The 20,692-nt window shown below is 35.2% G+C and overlaps 2 protein-coding genes across 3 annotated transcripts; both read left to right on the top strand.

The window, feature by feature from the left end:
* Positions 1 to 2,264: 2,264 nt before the first annotated feature.
* Positions 2,265 to 6,255, top strand: cbx3a (chromobox 3a). Its single transcript, XM_039679002.2, has 5 exons — positions 2,265 to 2,516; positions 3,220 to 3,359; positions 3,485 to 3,653; positions 3,765 to 3,859; positions 5,671 to 6,255. Exons 2-5 carry the CDS (start codon positions 3,226 to 3,228, stop codon positions 5,795 to 5,797), a joined length of 525 nt encoding a protein of 174 aa, XP_039534936.1. The 5' UTR covers positions 2,265 to 2,516; positions 3,220 to 3,225; the 3' UTR covers positions 5,798 to 6,255.
* A 2,159-nt stretch (positions 6,256 to 8,414) lies between these two features.
* On the top strand, positions 8,415 to 18,722 carry LOC120483770 (sorting nexin-10A). 2 transcript variants are annotated; one of them, XM_039678993.2, is made up of 8 exons: positions 8,415 to 8,495; positions 8,627 to 8,787; positions 12,473 to 12,512; positions 13,600 to 13,686; positions 13,858 to 13,958; positions 16,021 to 16,119; positions 17,461 to 17,673; positions 17,847 to 18,722. In XM_039678993.2, exons 2-8 carry the CDS (start codon positions 8,654 to 8,656, stop codon positions 18,004 to 18,006), a joined length of 834 nt encoding a protein of 277 aa, XP_039534927.1. In that variant the 5' UTR covers positions 8,415 to 8,495; positions 8,627 to 8,653; the 3' UTR covers positions 18,007 to 18,722. The 2 variants fall into 2 exon arrangements, with proteins under 2 accessions (XP_039534927.1, XP_039534928.1); XM_039678994.2 differs by lacking the exons at positions 8,415 to 8,495; positions 8,627 to 8,787 and adding an exon at positions 11,383 to 11,519.
* The last annotated feature ends 1,970 nt before the right edge of the window (positions 18,723 to 20,692 follow it).

The raw sequence follows: 20,692 nt of genomic DNA on the forward strand, positions 1-20,692 counted from the left end.
AAGTTTAATTTTTTTTTTTCTTACAAACACTTATCGTTGCCCTTGACATTTATCTATCCATTGGGGTCGAATGGATTAATGCAGTTATTAGCAGTATTGATGCTCCACCTTTTAGGAACACATGAGCTTGCATTATAAGTGAATTAAGTTGTTTTTCAAATAAAAGTTTCCTGATGATATATGATGATGTGTATTTATCAATGATATAAGATGATGTGTATTTATTTGTGTTGTACCCTGTAACTACATAAAACAAGAGGGTAACAAGCATCACTAATGAAACAAGAGCATCTTTCCCCAATATTTAAGCAAACGTTGCAATAGTTTTAGTTGTCAGTGCACTTTCGTTAAAAAGATTACAGAATAAATGCATAGATATGTACCCTATAATTTAAAAAAAAAGTCTCTACAAAATATGTATTGCTACACCATTATTACAAAAAGGCATGCATTGTATTGCTAATTTGCTTCCAAATGTGAGATTGTTGTATCATAATAGCAAAATAAGTTCCCCTTAGTTATATAATACTCACAGTATACATATTTTTTTAATTCTTCTGGTTGTTATCCCTTTATTTCCCAAACTTTACATATTGTTCCCTTGTAATACTTTATTGGTAGCCTACACTATAATTACCGAAAGTTACACTGTAAAATTACTTTAATTACGCAGTACTTTCCGGGCTGTAATCTACAGTGTTACAGGGTTGTACTTGACGATGTTGTGTGGCATAATGAGACTAAATTCGTGCTCTCTGGCCTGAATGCAAACAACACACAAACATAATCATCAATATAAAGTTGGTGGCAATAACATGCACAGGTTGAATTGTTTTTTTTATATATAAATTAAGGATTTTGAAATGTTGAATTTGTGCTGATGAAAGGGAAAATGTATTATATGGGACAAAGGTTAAAAAAAAGTTCATTTAATAATGTTCAAAATACTGGTCGTTTGTTTACATACTTTCATAGTGACTTTAAGGGGCTCTAAAAAAGATAATAGGTCCCTCATAAACAAGTGACAATAATGTACCAACAGTGTTTTTACTGTGTAACTGAATCCAACTGATTAGTGGATTAGTTTTTTTTATGGGTGCCAGAACATAGTGTGATTAAAGACAAATAAATCGATACATTAGCTAAGGGCTATTTAAACCAGGAAATAGTGGCCTGGTTTCACCGACGGGACTTGAGCCAGGAGAGTAGGCCTTAGTTAAATTAGCATATTTAAGTAGCTTTTATAAACGTGCGGGGGAAAAAATGGTGTGGATCTTGAGGCTAAACAATGGCAGTGTGTGTTTCAACATGGTTCGGATAGGGAATAAAATATGACATCTTAAAATATGTTTTAATGTCTTCTGAATTTACTGCCAGGAATAGTTTTCAATCCTAAATCCAGAAGAGTGCAAAAATTTTGTTTAATATGTGTAAATTATGTGTATTATAACAACATGTGTCAAAACAACAAAACACAAACTTTATGTATACTTATAAATTGAAGATCTTCTCTTCGTCGGTATAGCCTAGGTCAGTTTGATATATTTTTTTTTAGGTCAGATTACAAGGGATTTGTTAAAGTGTTTTTAACCCTGTTCCAAAAAAATAATAATTAATGTTAATTAATTAATTGACTTGCAGTATTCCAAATGATTTTGGAAAACAAACATACACAAAAAAAGATGCAATATAACTGACATCAGCACTATTTGAAGATACTCACAGGAATGTCCATGGTGGGAATGGGCTGTCTTCCATATAGAATCTCTTTAAGTGTGACAATTTTGAACAATCTGAAGTGCATTATACATTTAAATACTTTCAGACTGTTGCACTCAGTTATTTAAATCAAGGAATGCAATCAGTCTTTCATCAAAGAGTAGGCCTATGTGTGCTGTTCACAATCTGGATGTAAAACTATACAATGAACGAACAGATTAATAATATAGCCTACTTTTATATTTTAAAGAGTGTGTGGACCTTAAAGTTGATATCAGATTGGCTTTATGCACAGCCCCACTACTTCCTGAACTTAATCCAGTTCCTTGTTTCCTATCTGCCATTATTGGCCAAACTTGATTAATTCAGGTGTGTCTGATTATTGTTGCCGTTGCTACTGAGGTCAGACACACCTGGATCAATCAATTTGTCCAATAATATCAGACAGGAGACAATGAGCTGGCTTAAGTTCAGGAAGTAGTGCAGCTGTGCATAAAGCCCACTTCTCTACGTACTGAATTAAATCACGGTTGCCCCGCCTTCTGAAAAAAAAAAAAAAAACCCTCATTGGACACACGTGACCAGTCGTAGGCGTGGCTTTACGTCCTCGCGTACGATTCGGGCTGGCCTTCGTCGAGCCTCAGTCGATTTCTCTTCTATTGATTTATAGTGCACTAAGAGGGCAAACGTTTTTAAAGTTTGTGTCTCGTTAAAGTGCGATACATCGCCGCTGTAGTTTGCAGGTCGAGAAGCGTAAAGATTTGTAAATCACATCTTGATCCTTTTCCATTGTGAGGGTGAGTTTTCCCGCGCATGCTTCTCGTGCTGCTGCGCCGTTCATTGTAGTTTGCTGTTACCTCATTTGTTGCAAAACGTTTTTGTCTTAAATCTTTTTTATTACCTTTAATCGTTTCAGTTTGCATGGATGTACCGTGCTCAATATTATATAACACACTCATATGTTATTGCTGTGTTTTTGTTGGTTTGTTTGTGTGTTTTCAACTAACTTAGCGATTAAGCTAACTGGCTGACTTTATCTAAAGCCAGCGCGTGTTTTAGCGAATATTTATTAAGCAACAATTTTGTGAAACAGCCAGGCGTTATTTCGGACAACACAATTATTTATGTGGTATTGATAATGAAAAAATAAACCCTAAATGTAGTTTCAACTGCGTTCGTGCCTGTGGCCTGTTCATGCGTGCGTAGTTTGTGCGTTAACATAGCCTAACGTTACGTTAGCACACATAAACGGTAAGTTACCACATAACTAACGTCATCTAGTTTGAACGTTTATTGTATTCGTAGATTCTTAATGTCAAAGATAATTCATGAACGGACTTGAGCTAACGTTAATCTTTCTGTAGCTAAATGTGCAAACAATAGCCATTTTAGCATTATTGTGCAAGTCATAAATGTGGCAATTATTTTTAAAGGAACATGCCTTTTAAATTAGTTAATCTCTAATCAGGTTCCTGATTCTGAGTCTTTTGTACGTTTTAGGTCGCCATGGGCAAGAAGCAGGGAAGCAAATCAAAGAAAGATGTTCAAGAAGTCGAGGAGTTTGTGGTGGAGAAGGTGATGGACCAGCGAGTGGTCAATGGAAAAGTAGAGTTTTTCCTCAAGTGGAAAGGCTTCACAGAGTGAGTAATTTTTAAACTTCATTTGATTTCTTACAGGTATAATGAGATGAATGATTGCTTGGGATTTTTATTAAAAAATTCTGCTGCATGTGATGAGTAACACGATATGCTAATGTTTTCTTCAGTGCTGACAATACCTGGGAGCCTGAAGAAAATTTAGATTGTCCTGAACTGATTTCTGCATACCTGGAGGCTCAGAAAGGAGTGGTTGAGAAACCAGAAGCTGTGAAAAGAAAATCATCCACCGATGAACCAGAAACCGAGGAGAGCAAGGCAAAGAGAAAGAAGGAAATGGTTTGTGTGTTGGTCATCAATTTATTAGTTTGTCCTATGAAGGCTCTTATCTAGCAGGTGTAATAGATTTTAACATTTGTTCTTATTGCTAAAACTGATGTTTTGTTGCAGTCTGACAAGCCAAGAGGGTTTGCAAGAAACCTTGAGCCAGAGAGGATCATTGGAGCGACTGACAGCAGTGGGGAGCTCATGTTCCTCATGAAGTGGTAAAACTTGCATGGTTTTCTATTTTAATTTACTGGATATGAGACCATAACCGTAAAGGATTATTTCACCCCAAAATGAATAAGATATTTGATCAAATCCGAGAGCTAGATCACTCTACCTTAGGCTTCTAAGGGATCGAAACTGGCCAGCCCAGAAAAGTAAAAGACATCATTAAAATAGTCAGAGTGGCTCAATTTTAAGTTTATCAAGCGACAAATACTTTTTGTGCAGAAAAAGACTTTGTTCAACTATTTATTTCCTTCTCCGTGGGCCACGAGAGCACAGCACTTTTGTACGTCACACACATTACCAGCATTGGCCAAAAGCAATCCTACATATGACTTACAACCTAGAAGCGCTGCGCAGTTTCTGAGATAGTTCACACTATGTGATCCATCTCATGGCCCATAGAGAGGGAAATTAATAGTTGAATAAAGACGTTTTTCTTTTGTTTTTGTGCACAAAGTATTCTCATCGCTTGATAAACTTAAAGGAGAACTCCGGCGCAAAATGAACCTTTGGTCTAATAAAACATCGGTACCTTGTCAACCGTTCTCTGACATTTGTTTTCATGATAATCGAATCTAAAGTGTTATCTCTAAAAACTGTTTAGCGTATAACGCTAGTAATGGGGGCATTTACTAAGTGAAAAGAAATCGCTAGTTTATACTACTAACAAGGCTCAAAATAGCCCCACACTAACAGTAACATAATGAGGGTCCATACATGCAAAACGAAGCATTGAGAACTTTGTAAGAGTACAGACCGTTTAATAAGAAGATACTTTATAAAGACAATTCACTTCGTGTATGCAGACAGGAGCCATCTTGGAAAACAGTCACAACAAGTCAAACCACAAACGACGTGCTGAGTGATCTGAACTGTATGAAGTTCAGCGAACTTCTGAACTGTATGAACAGTGTTCAGGGATCAACTTATCGAGACTACTTTCTAAGAAGGCTCCTGTCTGTATACACGAAGTGAACTGTCTTTATAAAGTATGTTATCAAACGGTCTGTACACTTCTCAATGCTTCGTTTTGCATGTATCGTTGTGTTTCTGTGTCAGTGTGGGTCTATTTTGAGCCTTGTAAGTGGTATAAACCAGCGATTTCTTATTACTTCGTAACTGCCCCCAGTACTAGCGTTATATGCTAAACAGTTTTTACAAATAAAACTCTTTACATTCGATTATCATGAAAACAAATCTCAGAGAACGATTGACTAGGTACCAATGTTTTATTAGACCAAAGGTTCATTTTGTGCCAGAGTTCTCCTTTATGATTGAGCCTCTGTAGTCACTCAAAATTTCAACAATGTTTTTAACTTTTCTGGGCCGGCAAGTTTCGATCCCTTAGAAGCCTATATGGAGGAGTTATCCAACTCTCAGATTTAATCAAAAATATCTTAATTTGTGTTCCGATGATGAATGAAAGTCTTAAGGGGTTTGCGCAACATGAAGGTGAGTAATTACTGACAGAATTTTAATTTTGGTGTGAACTTTCCCTTTAAATGAAATTGCCGTTTCCTCACCCCTGAGTTTCTACAAACCTGTATTTTTTTTTCTTTTTTTCTGTGGAACACAATTTCTTTTTAAAAACACAATTCCCCTCCCTCCCAATCACATCTTTGTTTTCCAGAGAAGGAAGTCATACAGGTTTGGGACAACATGGGATTAGTGTTTTTGCTTTTGCATGAATCAATTTAAGATGCTTCTAAAGGCCTGTAGGGGGCAGCAAAGCTCTAATTGTCATGTTATGGAGTCTGTTTCATCTTATAGCACTCTAACCAGAGATATGTTTTGTTTACAGGAAGGACTCTGATGAGGCGGACCTGGTGCCTGCACGAGAGGCCAACACCCGTTGCCCACAGATAGTCATCGCCTTTTATGAGGAAAGACTAACTTGGCATTCCTGTCCTGAGGATGAGCAGCAGTAGCACCCCAAATCGAATTAAACCATACGTTAGTGTCCTCCACCTGTACGGTATTAGCAGAAGTGTTGAGAGTCTGATGGTGGAGGAATTTTAAATGTATTGAGATTTGGTTGGAAGCTATGTGCATGACTGTAGTGAACCAATGAAAATATGTGCAAATGAGACGAGTGTTTTTAAAACTTGCTATATAGGATGCTTTGACCGTTTTTTTTTAACTTGGTGTTACAACAGTGCTGTTTTTCATTAATGCACTGGCTTGTGTTTTTTTTTTTTTTTTCTTCTTTTTTCTTTCTCCACTCATCTCATCCTTTGTAACCATGTTCATAGTTTCTTTTGGTTGTCATTATCGTTGTAGTTTTTCTTTTAATTATTGTTTACATGAATAATGGAAGTGTTTATGTAAATGTTTGTGTAAATATTTTGTTTTTTAGTTCAATAAAGGTCTATATGCCTGCTTTTAATCTTCTTGCATGATGTGTCTTGAATATCCGAAGCAGATGTTTTGTTGGATATTTATGACTGAAGTCTTTACTACTGTTACTTGATCAAAACATGGTTATTTGGGGCTGTTGGCATGCGAAGTGCTTTTTTTAGGGCTGTGTTATAGGGAGCTGTTTTCCACCTCATGTCAATTGAGTGGCTTGACTTTTGTTCTTGTGTTTGACAAACTTTGGAACTGCTATTAAGCATACTCAAATGTACTCTTTGGACAAATATATAATAGATGGTTATCTTTGTATTAAATAGGGGAACCTCCTAACATTCACAAAACATCTGTTTACCATTGCCTGCTTTAATTCTTTGTCATGGTAGGGAGTAGCTTTGTAAAAACTACAGAATGACCACAGAACAAGTGCCACAGCTGTCTTGTAGTTCAAATTTGTTTTGCAGTAATAATGGATTTTAAAGGTACTATGCTGAGTGGTCCAGTACTTGCCTGACTCGTCATATACATAAAGAAGTAGCTCCATCTACAATGTCCTTCCACAAGTTGCTTGCAGTTAGTACCAAGTTACACAGTCTACATTTTAAATAGACCTTACCAATTGGTAATTAAGAATGAGAAAGAGCCTTTTCCCCATTCTTATTTTGCAATGCATTTGCTTCCACTCTGGGTAACCTCTTCTGTATTGAATTTTGTTCTTTTTGTTATCTTTATTGGAATAAGGTGTCTTTAGCAAAAAGTTATGAGTTTGTCAGTATGTTACTTTCATTTGAATAGTCTCCAACAGAATTGTGGTTTGCTTTTTTTTTTTTTTAAGATTTCTGGTTGCCTTTCCTGTTTGTCTTTTGTGATCTGTTCAGAACACAAAATACTTATCTACAGTCATTTGAGAATTTAGGAAGTAGATAAAAAAAAAAATCCACATTTTTGTAATCACAGTGACAAATTACTTTGAAATGTTTAATTGCACAATTTAGTAAATTTTCCAGTCATAATCATTACACTTCTGCTCGTTTTGTCTTTCAGAGGTTTTCAGAGTGTCAATCAGACAATCAGTAATTGCTTTTCAAGACATCAGCTGGAATCTGTTAAATATTTACAATGTGTATCTAAAATACACAGAAGTGGTCCGTTAACTATGGAAAAGCAATGAGACCAATACAGATCCTGATTCCTGACCTCATCACTTTCTTGCCGTCAGAGTTCACGAGTTCATGTTCTCACTTTATCAGACGTGGGATGCAGGTGGTGCCAGATATTTTAAAAAAAAATAATAATAATATCTGTAATTTGGCTTCTGATATGCAAATAATTTAAGAAAAAGCACTCATGCACCATATACATGACTCTTATTTGGTGATGATATCTTGAAACAAACAAGAGAAGTGAAAAGTGCTGCCTCACGTCTGTAACCTCACTGCCTACTAACTAAGGATTATGACCACAGAAGAGACATTTATTAGCCTTCCATTTGCTTTGCTGGTTGCAGGTCTCATGACAAAGATTAGCGGTATAGAGATGGACTTTGAGTTCTGAGGCTTTTTCCTTTCAAGAACCTGTTTTTGTAATGTCATCCTGAAACAAGCAGGTCAGATGACAAACTGAAAAAACACTTTACAGGCATAATAAGAAAACAAAATAACTGCACACTGGTTGGCTCACGTATGTGTGTACACAGGCGGCTTAAAGTATAATCCGTATGTTATATAACATTTTGACAGACAGTCTGGAGTGTCTCTGTAACAAGGGTACAATCCAATATATATATCCTTATGGTCACAACAAGTACTTTACTGATTTCTGAATTAGGAAATCCTTTTGGGTGTTGTGGTTGAGATGTCTCACAGTGGCGGACTGCATTATGACAGTCTTTGGTATTGATAAAAGTCCAGCTTCCCACCCTACTGGACCTTTCAGTAAATTATCAATATAAAACAACATAATTAGTTATATTTTGTAGATACACTTTATTAACAATCATCAGGCGATTTTAACACCCCCGCAGAGCCGAAAATGCTTCTGTGAAAAATGACTTTGGGGAAACCAACACGTTGTTGAGGGGGGGATGTCAAAAACAACAGAGATCTCAAGTTACACAACTTAAATTTTGACTTCATGCCCCACCTGATGGGGCTGTCCCTTCCCCTTACATATATTTCAGTCAGAAAACAGTGACGTAAACTTACTCGCCTGCTGAGTGTGTCAAGGCATGCTGCAAATGAGTTATTTCCCATTTAATAGGATTTCCCAGACAGGGTAAGAAAAGTACAATTTCAAAATTAAAGAAGCAGGGTCTTAATGCTTCAAACGTGTGCAGGTATCTAATTATTAATGAAAGTGGAACATAAGTCTCTCTCTCTCTCTCTTTTTTTTTTTTTTTTGCATAGCTGAAGAAAATCTGAATGTGATAGACTATGTCAACAAATAAACCTGAGAATTCGGGACAGCAGCAGAACGATCAGCTCTTACCAGAGAGGAATTCTGCAAGCAGCCAACCACTGAAAACCAGTCACGCACTTCAGCACATGGAGGATCAAGACAATGGATGGTAAAAACTAATATGTCAAATATGAAAGTATATAAAAATTAGGGCTGTGCAAAAATTAATTGCGATTAATCGCATCCAAAATAAAAGTCTGTGTTTACATAATATATTTGTGTGTGCTGTATATAATTATTTTGTATATATAAATACCTATGCATGCATGTATATATTTAAGAATTGTTTGCGCTTAAATTCTGTTTATATAAATAAATACATAATCTATATTATATAAATATAAATATTTTATTTATGAATAACACATTTTCTTAAATATATACATGCATGTGTGTGTATTTATATATACAAAATAATTATATACAGCACACACAAACATATTATGTAAACACAGACTTTTATTTTGGATGCGATTAATCGCAATTAATTTTTGCACAGCCCTAATAAAAATAAATGAAATATGCTAAATCTGATAAATCTAAAATAAACAGAACCTCAAATCTTTCTAGCTGTTTTAAATCCTACGTCAGTAAATGTGCTATTGTTTAGAATAACATTTTTTTTTTATCGTAATCGATAAATCTGCAATGTGCAGAATCATGGATTTTAAATAGAAAACATTTATTTGTATTGCCCTTTTCATACGTGGAATGCAAAAGACTTCACAAGTATAAAAACAAATACAATTTCACACATATATACAAATAATCAAAAACAACTATATAAAACTAAAATAAAGACACAAAACAAACGTTTACACAATATCCATTACTCATTAGCAACTTAAAAAACGATGCTGTATGTCTTATGCCTTTTAACAATGAATGCTATAGCCTCTTGGGTTTAATTTTAATAAACAATTCCACATTTTTGGAGCTTATAGCTAAAAGAAGGGCCACTGTATCACTTAAGATTTGCTGTATAATGTGTCAGAAAACCAGCACTACAGATCTTAAACTATGATTTGGAACATATCTTGACAGACAGTCAGCAATATATAAAGTTTTTATAAACTAATAAAATAACCTTTAAATCAATCATTTGGTGAACTGGCAACCAAGTTCATTTGTGTTATATGCTCTCATTTTTATTTGCATTAGTACTGCTGCATTCTGTATCAATTTTAGCTTATAGAACCCAAATAGAGCATGTATGAAAATAAAAGTGGCCCAATAATTGATCCTTGAGGAGCACCATATAATATTTCACGTCTTTGATATAAAGTTATTAACTAAGAAGTTCATTTCTGTATATTACATTAATATGCATAATAAAAATATATGCAATTAGGAAACAACTATTTATGTAGGCTACATTGATGTTTATTTTTGTTTATTTTGTAGACCTAAAATAAATGATTTGTTTTGCAATGCTAGCACTTGTTTGGCTCGTTTTGGACACTTTCACATTTCAACAATTAAAATGTTGAAAATGAAATGCCAAATGAAAATGTCAGGTCTTGTGCACTCACCACAGTAAAGAGAGGTGCTGAGTTGTTTGTCATATGCTAGTCGCAGTCAACACATTGCGGTGACTGTCATGTGATCTGGCTTCTGACATTTAGTAGATTTTAATAATGAAACTGAAAGGATTAAAAGAGACATACTATTTCTCCGTCCAGATTTTTATTTATTAGTGGCCATTTTTGCTTCTATACCAGACTATTTAATATTTCTGTGTATATGACCTCTATGACTGTCTAGTGACTTTGCATGTAAAGCAATAACGGTTATGGGTTGTGGCTTTACTGTCTGGTCCCATTTTTACAATGTTCCATTGTCTTTGCAAGGCCTGCATCACATTGTCACAATTTAACACAAAATCAGGTCAGACTGATCAGGGACACGGGTAAATAAAATAAAATAAAATAAAATAAAATAAAATAAAATAAAATAAAATAAAATAAAATAAAATAAAATAAAATAAAATAAAATAAAATAAAATAAAATAAAATAAAATAAAACTATAGGCATTTGTGTCTAATGCTGAGATCCCCGGAAGGATATGGGCAGAACTTCAGAATGATTTCTCCCGCATCAATACCAACTGGAATTATTTATCTTCACTGGATGTTTGTGATGAAGTCATAAGATGGAAATATGGAAATATGTTAAATCATTACCATTTTTGTGTGACTTAGTTCCAGGTGTACTGATTGAGGGAGCTTGTCATTGTGAATGTTCAGCATGTCTGTATAAATGATATTTTCAAAAGAGCAAAACCTATTTTTCCAGATATGGATTAACAAATGATGAGCTGGTCCCATGCCATGGAACAGTTTTCGAATATAATTTTGAATATACTTTTCTTTTCTTTTTTATTGAGCAATTGGCAATGTCAGTGTTAAAAATTAAAAATAGATTAAAAACAGCTGTTATATTTATAAAAAGCTTCTCTATATATCAAGGCAAATTTTCCAAAACAATACCAACGCACATATTTTGTAGCCTAATTTTATTTGATAATAATAATATTAATTATTATTATATTTTATTAGTGTAATAATAACGGCGAAGCAGCTGATGATATTATCATAGACAGCAAAAGAAAGGATATTATACATAAACAATAAACGTAGGTGTGAGAAGTAATTTCAGGGTTGAGAGCCGCGCATGCGCACATCAGAGTCAAAGTCCGGAAAAAAAAACTTCATTTCCCTAGGAATCCCCTCAAGCAAGCGAACTTGTCGCCACTTTAATCACAACAGTCTTTCTCTCATGAGCACCTGGAAAGAGCCGGAAGAGTTACAAAACACCAAGGCATAAAACGCGGCAGAAAAGGTGAGAATAACAAATTAATGTAGTTTATCTCATTATATATGACGTGAAATTATAAATAAAGAAGTTAGGCTTTACGAATGTTAACGAAACAGTAGTGTAGAGAAACGGCAGAAAACGTCTGTGTTGTTGACAAACCGTTCAGCGAGATTTTCTAACCGCAGCATGGTTGTTTTTCCACACTGTATTTTTTTATTTTATTTTATTTTTTGTAATTGAATGACACCACTTTTTTTCTTTTCTTAAAATATCTTTGATTATGTTAAAACTATTCATTGATCCTTTTTGCTGTGCATTGAACGTTTATAGCCATTCGTTTGAAGTGGTTTATTTCTAAGTGGTCACATGTAGTAGCCTATAAATCTATTTTGCTTAGGGTCACTTGCTGTCAATTAGTCTGGGATTCAACTAAAGAGTAATGAAGTTATCATCATAGTGAAAATCATAACAATTATTTTGAGTATAAATGAAAGTCGCAGATGGAATGTTTGTTTGGACTAATGCCATTGGACTTCCATTTTAGGATGCACAAAAAATGTGGATTGATTGCTTTATGGTTCACATTAAACGATTCAATCTTACTCAGCATGCCATTACTAAGCATGCACAGCAAAACAAAACCTGATTTAATTGAAAGATTTGAAATTAATATCTGGGTTTCCTGATACGATTGACTGATACTGTTTTAATGTCTGACATTATCCCATTGGGACTTGTTGCTCAATATAGAAAAGTTATCATTGCTGCTTAACCACTTCAGTGGAATGTTTGGTAGCACAGCACATTGATTTATATATCAGGTCGATCAAACTGTTTTTTCATACCTTTGTTGAGCTCTTGAATCACAGTTGGTTTGGCACTGTAAAAATTGTTGGTTGTTATTTTTAGACCAAACAATCCAAGTAGCCTATACTAAAATTTCCCAACACTCAAAACCAGTCTCCTTCTATTTCCAGTCAAATCTCTGAGATGGAAAACGCAAGCCTTGTGAATAAGGTCAGTGTCTTGGTTTTCTTTACATTTCATGTTAATCTGTTTTTTTTTTATTATTATTATTTTTTATGAAAACACATATTCAAATATAAATTAAGACTACTTTTAAAATTAAATGTTTGCAGCATTTAACTTGGAACTTTTTATCCCAATGCCTTTTTAGATCAATGTTGATCATTGTAAGAGAGAAAGAAAATGAAAGCCTCTTTGGTGGAATTGGAAACAAGTTTTTAATTACATGTTGTAACTGAAATGCAATTGCATCATGCCTTTTCTCTGGAATTTTTTCAAACGACTATTCACAACCTTTCAATACTATAAAGACTAGTTTTAATCAAAATTATTTATATTTTGGCAAACGTTTATTTAAAAGTAAAAACTTTAATGAATGTATCTAAGATTAGGTGCAATATGGGTTATGTGCAACAAACCTCTGTATTCTTCCATAGTCTTTTGTGTGCTTTAAATATAGAGCTGTTTTGCTCAACATGCCTTCAAAGGAGCAAGCAAAGATGAGCCTAAACAATGGTCATTGCATGCATTAACTAAAAATAATGTATTCTTCTCACTAACATTCAGATATTAACTATAAAAATAACCAGGTTAGCTGATTTCCATTGATTTCGCATTCAGTTCAGCTGTTAACACTTTTTCTAACAAGCGGATACGATGAGACCTGTTTGTTCATATGACATTTGGCATAAAGCCTATTGATATGGCTTGTATTGGCTGTGGGAAATTGTTCCGTTTTGCTAGTAAGTTCCTGAAAACTCTTTGAAATGTCTAAGAGGGTATTTTTGGGAAGTGTTCTGTTTGACCTCAAATGGGTTTGTTGGCTGTGGTACAACATAGTGTGTTGATTTGAGAAATTCCAATTGCACATTACAAACAAATTCCAAATACCCCCCAAAACTCCGGTTAGTGTGAAAGGTGGATGGAAGAGCCTGAAGCAACACTTGTAAATCTGTTACTCATAATAGGAAAAAGTACAAGCACACTTTCTGCTGTGCTGCTGAGTCACTTCCTTGTTCAATTTGAAACACTTCAGTGACCATAAACGCCTAACACTAGACTGTTTCTCTTATTGCAGGAGTTTATAACTGTATGGGTTCGAGATCCTCAGGTACACAAGGAGGATTTCTGGCACACGTACATCAACTATGAGATCTGTCTTCATGTGAGTGCAGCACCCACATGTTTACATTGCACTGTTGTTACTGGGGAATGTTATTGATCAGACTCGATTTTCTAATGGAATTTTTGCTTGCCCTCTGTGTATATATTTTTTTCCATCGCCCCATGTTTACCAATGTGATCATTAGTTTCAATATATTCGTCTTAATTATAGACCAATAGCATGTGTTTCCGAAAGAAGACCTCTTGTGTGAGGAGGAGGTATAGTGAGTTTGTTTGGCTGCGGCAGAAACTGCAGAACAACGCTCTGCTCATGTAAGTACATTTGAGGACATTATTATATTTTTATTTAAAATAAAAAAGTAATGCTGAAACCGAAACGTCATTACTTCATAGGCATTTTGTCTTATTAGGGCCCTGTTTACACCTGGTATTTTCATCAATCTGATCACAAGGGTTTGAACAGCCACAAAAGACGACCAAAATCACAAAATCTTTAACACATTTTTAATAATATTTGGAAAAAGGATGAAGATGATAATTTTCCTAGGCTAGAACTCTTTTTGCTACTACTGTATGGCAGTTCATTGGTTTTCCAACTGATCTTCAAACCATGTGGCAAAAGCAAGCCACTTTATGAGGATTGCAATCTTTCCGAGATATATCCAGCTGCAGACCCGCAGCACACCAGTTTCAGAACCCCAGCGCCAGAACCGGAAGTAAGGGGCGGAGTTACGTTCTAACCAACACCAGGGCCAGGAACGTAACTGAGGGGCGGAGCTTAGGTTTGAAACCTAATAACGCCACCTAACGTAATTTGGAGGGTATTTTACAAATGAAACAGCTTTTATTGAACAAGAAACGTCCTACTCTCTACGTATGTATGTTATGATACTACATTACAGTACAATATATAAACATTTTAAAACATTGATTTTGTGTAATATAATTGTAAATGGTTTCAGTTATTCGTTTCAGTTACTTCCTGATCATGATGGTGAAAAAATAATACTTGAAACTTATGGGCATTTTAATGTATAACAGTTTAATAATTTTAGTTAAGCAGTTTATACATAGGCCTACGTGTAGATTTAGGAAGGTAAGACCTTTGTTTGTTTGTTTTTTATGAAGGAGTTAACTTTGTATGATAAAGCTTTGAAAGATATAAAACAAGACAAGCATTGGAGGTTTTCAAAATTATACACAATTTGATAACTCATTAGACCTCTGTGATATTTTATGTTCTATTTATTTATTTATTTATTGTGGTTATAAGATGATTTTGATTGTTTAATAAAAAAAACGCATGGGTATTTTTTTATAAAATATACTTTATTTCACAAGAACATGTGCAGCATGCATTTTTCGTGTAAAATAATAATGTCAACATCTAAAAAAGAGAGAAAATTCGGCATTGTTTTGTTAAAAATCTATACAAAATGACCAATTCAACCCAAGCTAGGCCTGTTTTATCACAACAATCTTGTATAAATTTAACTTACAATGTATCAAATGAGGAACTCACTCTCAGGCCCATTTTGTCCTTACATTCTTGCTAAAATAATTATAATGCAATAATAATAATTCTGCCCCTCCCTCACTTCCGGTTCTGGCGCTGGGGTTCTGAAACTGGGGTTCTGAAACTGGTGGTGCTGCGGGTTTGCAGCTGGATACTATTGATCTTTCCAGGAGTTGTTGGAGCTATTGATAGAACTCATGTTCACATCATTGCTCTAACTATAAATTAAGAGACGTGTATACTACTCGGAATATGCAAATTAGTCCCGCCTTCACTCACTCATACAGGCTTGTCTGCAAGTAGATGCATATAATGCGCTTTATGTATCACTCATTAATGTAATTAGCCTTTTGCTTGACTACGTTATCAAAGTTAATAATGTGTTGCTAATGTTACACCAACTATGTTCCCTTTCACCATCTCAGAGTTAGACAGCTGCCTTTTATAACTTGGAATCCTTAGAAATGCTTTGAATGGATAACCTGCCTTCTCTTGAGCGCCCACTGCTTCGAAGCATAGTAATAATGATGATATGCTAAATCCTGTCAGCATAAGGAACACTGGGTCTTTTTTCCCTGCAGTTTTCTCAGCAATGGTGTTGTCTCAAAGCATATTAAAACACCACATTAACATATACATAACATTAAAAACACAACAGAGGGCGGAGTCTTAGACTTAGCTGAAAGTTGCTTTTTCCCCTCATCTAGTTATCTCTGCTTGTGATCCGATTGACCAAAACACAAATCTTGGTGTAACACCAGGTGTAAACGTGGCCATAAAGTCACTGTATAAATTTGATGGTTAAGGATATGAGTGTAATCTCTCACTTTCTTTGTAATATGTCTTTTGCTTCTGTAGAGAGTTACCTAAACTCCCTGCCCGAAATCCTTTCTTCAATCTCAATAATGACACCCAGATCACCCAACGGATGCAGGGGCTGCAACAGTTTCTTGAGGCGTGAGTTTTTTCTGTCACTCTTTGACACGGTCTCTCCTTTTTTGGTAATGAGTTATGATTAAGAATTCTGTACATTCAGCAATTAATACATTCTATTCTAGATTAGACATGAAGGAAATCAAAAGGTATTTTTGCCATCTAGTGGTGGCTGTAAAGAGAGACATTCCCTGTAAACCTTTAGATAGAGTAAATATGTTTTACTCAAACATAAAACATATAGTATATATTTTTGCGATATTTAATGGTATGGAAAATAAAGAAATGAAAATAGATAGCAATACAATGTTTCATTGTATCATTATTGTTTTATTGGAAACCTTTTTATTTGTTTCTCTTTTTAATATTTATTCTATGTCAAAATTAACAGTTAAAGGAGTAGTTCACTTTTAAAAAAAACTTTTGCTGATAATTTACTCACCCCGATGTCATCCAAGATATCCATGTCTTTCTTTCTTCAATTGAAAAGAAATTAAGGTTTTTGATGAAAACATTCCAGGACTTTCTCCATATAATGGACTTCAATGGGAACCAAATGGTTCAAGGTCCAAATGAGAGTTGCAGCCCAGCTTCAAAGGGCTTTAAACGACACCAGACGATGAATGAGTAATGTTTAAGCTTTACATAAGCACAAATACTCGCCTTGCTCTGTTCTGTGATGAGCGTTCCTGACCCTCCTGTTGGAACTCGTTCATCAAAATGAACAAATCTTTTTTCGAGTCATGACTCGAAGGGTCCTAGATAAGAGTCTTATTCATCGTCTGGTGTCGATTAAAGCCCTTCGAAGCTGCACTGAAACTGTCTTTTGGACCTTGAACCGTTTGGTTCCCATTGAAGTCCATTATATGGAGAAAATCCTGGAATGTTTTCATCAAAAACCTTAATTTCATTTCGACTGAAGAAAGAAAGACGTGGACATTAGGTTTTTGATCAAGCGAAATGATCGGTCATTTAAAAAAAAATTTTTTATACGCTCCTGTTCGAACTTGTTAATCAAAATGAACAAATCTTTTTTGAGTCATTTGGTTCATTCAACGAACCAAATGAACGAATTGACTCGGAAAAAGATTTGTTCTTTTTGATGAACGAGTTCGAACAGCAGGGTCACGAACGTGCATCACAGAACAGAGCAAGGTGAGCGTTTGAGCTTATAAAACTTTTTGTTTTAATGAGCGATCGTTTCGTTTGATAAGAGCCTTACATCTTGGAGGACATGGGGGTGACCTTTAACACTTATCACAGCCACTTCATATTTTTCACTTCTTTAAATAGAATTTAAATCCTCATCACTGATTTCTACTCATTATACTTCATGTAGTTTTATTTAATTGTATGTGTTTATAGAGTTCTACATACACCATTACTGCTGTCCGACAGTCGACTGCACCTGTTCTTGCAGTCACAACTGAGCATTGCAAAAATGGACGCTTGTGCACAGGGACTGACACATTACACTGTTGCACAAGCAATCCAGCGATGTATAGGCGACGCACGATTCCCTGTGGAGGAACCGCATCAAGAAGACGGCAAAACTTGCTGCGACTCTGACTGTGACAGGTGTGTGCCTCTGTCTCATAAATATCATAAATAAAAGGGGCATTTAAATGTGTAGATTGATTAAATGAATGTATGGATGTATTACATTTAATGCATGTGTACAAAAATTGTGATGCACAATATGAATATTCCTGTCTGATTGAGTTTGTGTGGCAATTTATTTCTTTTTGCAGTACAACATCCTCTGGCTTGGGCAACAGTATAGAACCCGTTGAAGAAGACTCGTCCCATAACGAGAGCTTTTCCCATGAATTTCAAGCCACAACCCCTGAGGCAGAACTCTTTAGCAGCCTGTCTTCATCTCCTAGCAACCTGCAGCATGTGCACCCTTGAAGTTCACTCAAAGTTATGTGAACTCAAGAGATGTACATATTCTCTGTCAAAGAGAGCCCCTGTTGCTGCTTACAGCCTCCAGAGTTCTATTTGGATGGATAAGTGAAAAAAATGTTGTTTTTTTATTACATGTTGTGTTTGTGTCCATGCTGCTTTTGTTTTTTTTTTTAAGTCTGTGTAAAATATATTTTTATTTCATTTCCTGTGGTCATCATATTAAATTATCCTCCTTTACTAAAGTGCTGACATGGAAATAAAACAACAATTGCAGTAAAGTAGACAGGAGTGAATTACAGTATGACTTGGAATTATTCCTAATGTTTTTCTTGACACTGTCATTCAGGTTTCTACTTTATGCGTTTAATGTGTGCCTGACAAAGAAGCTTTTTCTCTTTTATTTCGCTTCAGTATTTTCTTCTGTACAGATGTGCTTTTGTTTAACAGATTTTAAAATAATATCAGTTGAAAGTTGAAAAATATCATGTATTAATTATAAGATTTTTTTAAAGAAACGTGTAATTGACATTGCTGAAAATGAGTGTTGAAGAATGTAAGTGTATGAGGGATGTGTAAGTACATTTTTTTTATTGTGATTTAGTGTTATTTCAGCATTAAATGAAGAATATCCTAGTTGTGAATGGAATTTGTTGATGAAATGCCTAGAGATAACATATTATCTAAATAAAACAAACACTAAATAACTTCAAATTAAGAAAGAGACTAGTTTTTGCCTGTTGTTTGCGTGACATGAGCCATTAAATGCTTTTCATTTGTTAGGCCAACATGATCATAAGTTTGATCATTATAGGATAAAGGGCATTATCATATGAGCTACATAAAAATATTACAAAGGTCATTGGTGTATAAAGCTTACCTTTCCTCTAACATGGACTACTTGTTTGAAAGATTAAGGGTGGATGTTGTACTTAACCTGCCACATGTTAAATGGTTCTCTCTCTCTCTCTCTCTCTCTCTCTCTCTCCATGCACAACAGCACTTTTTCAGTAACTAATTGTTGTTTAGGAGAGAGATTAAATTCTCTATAAATGAGGGATGAAGCTTTTGACAGAAAGGTTTTGTTGACACCGGTGGTCTGATTGGGGTTATGTTCGATCTGCGTAGGTGTAGATTCATCAGCATCTAGCAGCAGCCGATAAGCACTTTCAGTATTGTCATCCAGATCACTAGAATCGCGGAAGCCCAACAATCTCTGCCGCTGCCAATCACCATCACTGTGGTGCCAAAACTAAACCCTGTCTGTTATTATATAGAGTATATTTACTAGGCATATATTACAATTTCAGTCATGTGAAAAAGAAAGGACCCCCTTTTGAATTCTAAGGTTTTAATTATCAGGATATAATTAAAAAAATAATAATCTGGTTTAAGCATCTTAAAATTAGGTAAATAGTTTGGTATTGCAAGTGTATTTTCTAATGTGGCAACTGTAGGCTGTATTAGTGTAATTATTTCAGCAACAAGGGTGATTTGAAACCTGTATCTTGCATTGTTTGCATTGAATTAACTGATTGTTAAAAGTGCTTTGTGTTTCGGTGACTAAACCAAACGTTCTCATATTTTACAATAATCTTGTGTTTGAAACAATGATAATGTGGACTGAAATGTGTATAAAATGAAAGCGATTGGGCTTTTAAATGAATGTCTAGCTCTGTTAAAAGTATGATCAGTTTGATTTTTTTTACTAAAAGTTTTGAAAATATACACCTTATACTTGTGAAAATAGTACCAAAGCGAATAAAAAACTGTAAAAAAAAAAGTCATGTGTGATCATATAAGTACACCCATATGATTTAATTGCATGTAGAACCTTTAGCAGCAGTAACTTGAAGTAATCCATTTCTACATTACATTTCACGAGTTCACACTTCAGATCAGATAGAAGTCAGATCAGATCTGTCCTAGTGGGCTCTAGTCGGGCTATTTCTAGGGTACCCTGACAATTATGGTCACAGGGGTCATTGAAGTCTATAGTTTAAGGGACAGTGTCTTTATTAAAGCCTTAATTTCCAGTTAGATTAAAAATATCCTCTCCTTTGAGAGAAAGAATGTATTATCTTGATGTTGTGAGAAGACTCTCCTGTTTATAGTTGGAGGCATGGTCAAATCCAGCCATTGAAGAAGCTGTGCGACTCTTGTGTGTGTAGTATTCTTGGTTTCAGGTTAAGGATCAAGTGGCATTATTGGAGATGGACTGACTTGTTTTCTTCGACATGTTGATGCCCAGCAACCCAGACAACACATTCTCACCCCAAGGCGTCACCTTTTGACCATGCTTCAATCCTACCGCCGCAATCCTACGGCGTCACCTAACTGACGCTAAAGGAAAAGCGTCAGTTAGATGACGCGGGTAGGTTTAGGTCTGGGGTTACACGCGATCCTAGGGCGTCATCTAACTGAGGCTAAAGGGCGCCTAAAGCGTCAGATATTGAAGCATGGTCAAATGCTTCCCAAGGCGTCAGTTAGGTGATGTCTTGGGGGTGAGAATGGGCTGACCCAGATCTGCGACCTGGACCACGACGTGCCTAACTTCAGGGTCCGAGTGTCAACAGCATGATCGATTGAGACATGCTTTAGTCTATCTGTCCATGTGTGGAAAATTAATATGTTTATTTATTTCTTAGCCAATCAGAAGCATTCAACCTGAAGCAAGGACCTTGGTGTAGGG

Source organism: Pimephales promelas, chromosome 18, assembly GCF_988280905.1.
Source record: "Pimephales promelas chromosome 18, fPimPro1.hap1.1, whole genome shotgun sequence".
Classification (NCBI taxonomy): domain Eukaryota; kingdom Metazoa; phylum Chordata; class Actinopteri; order Cypriniformes; family Leuciscidae; genus Pimephales; species Pimephales promelas.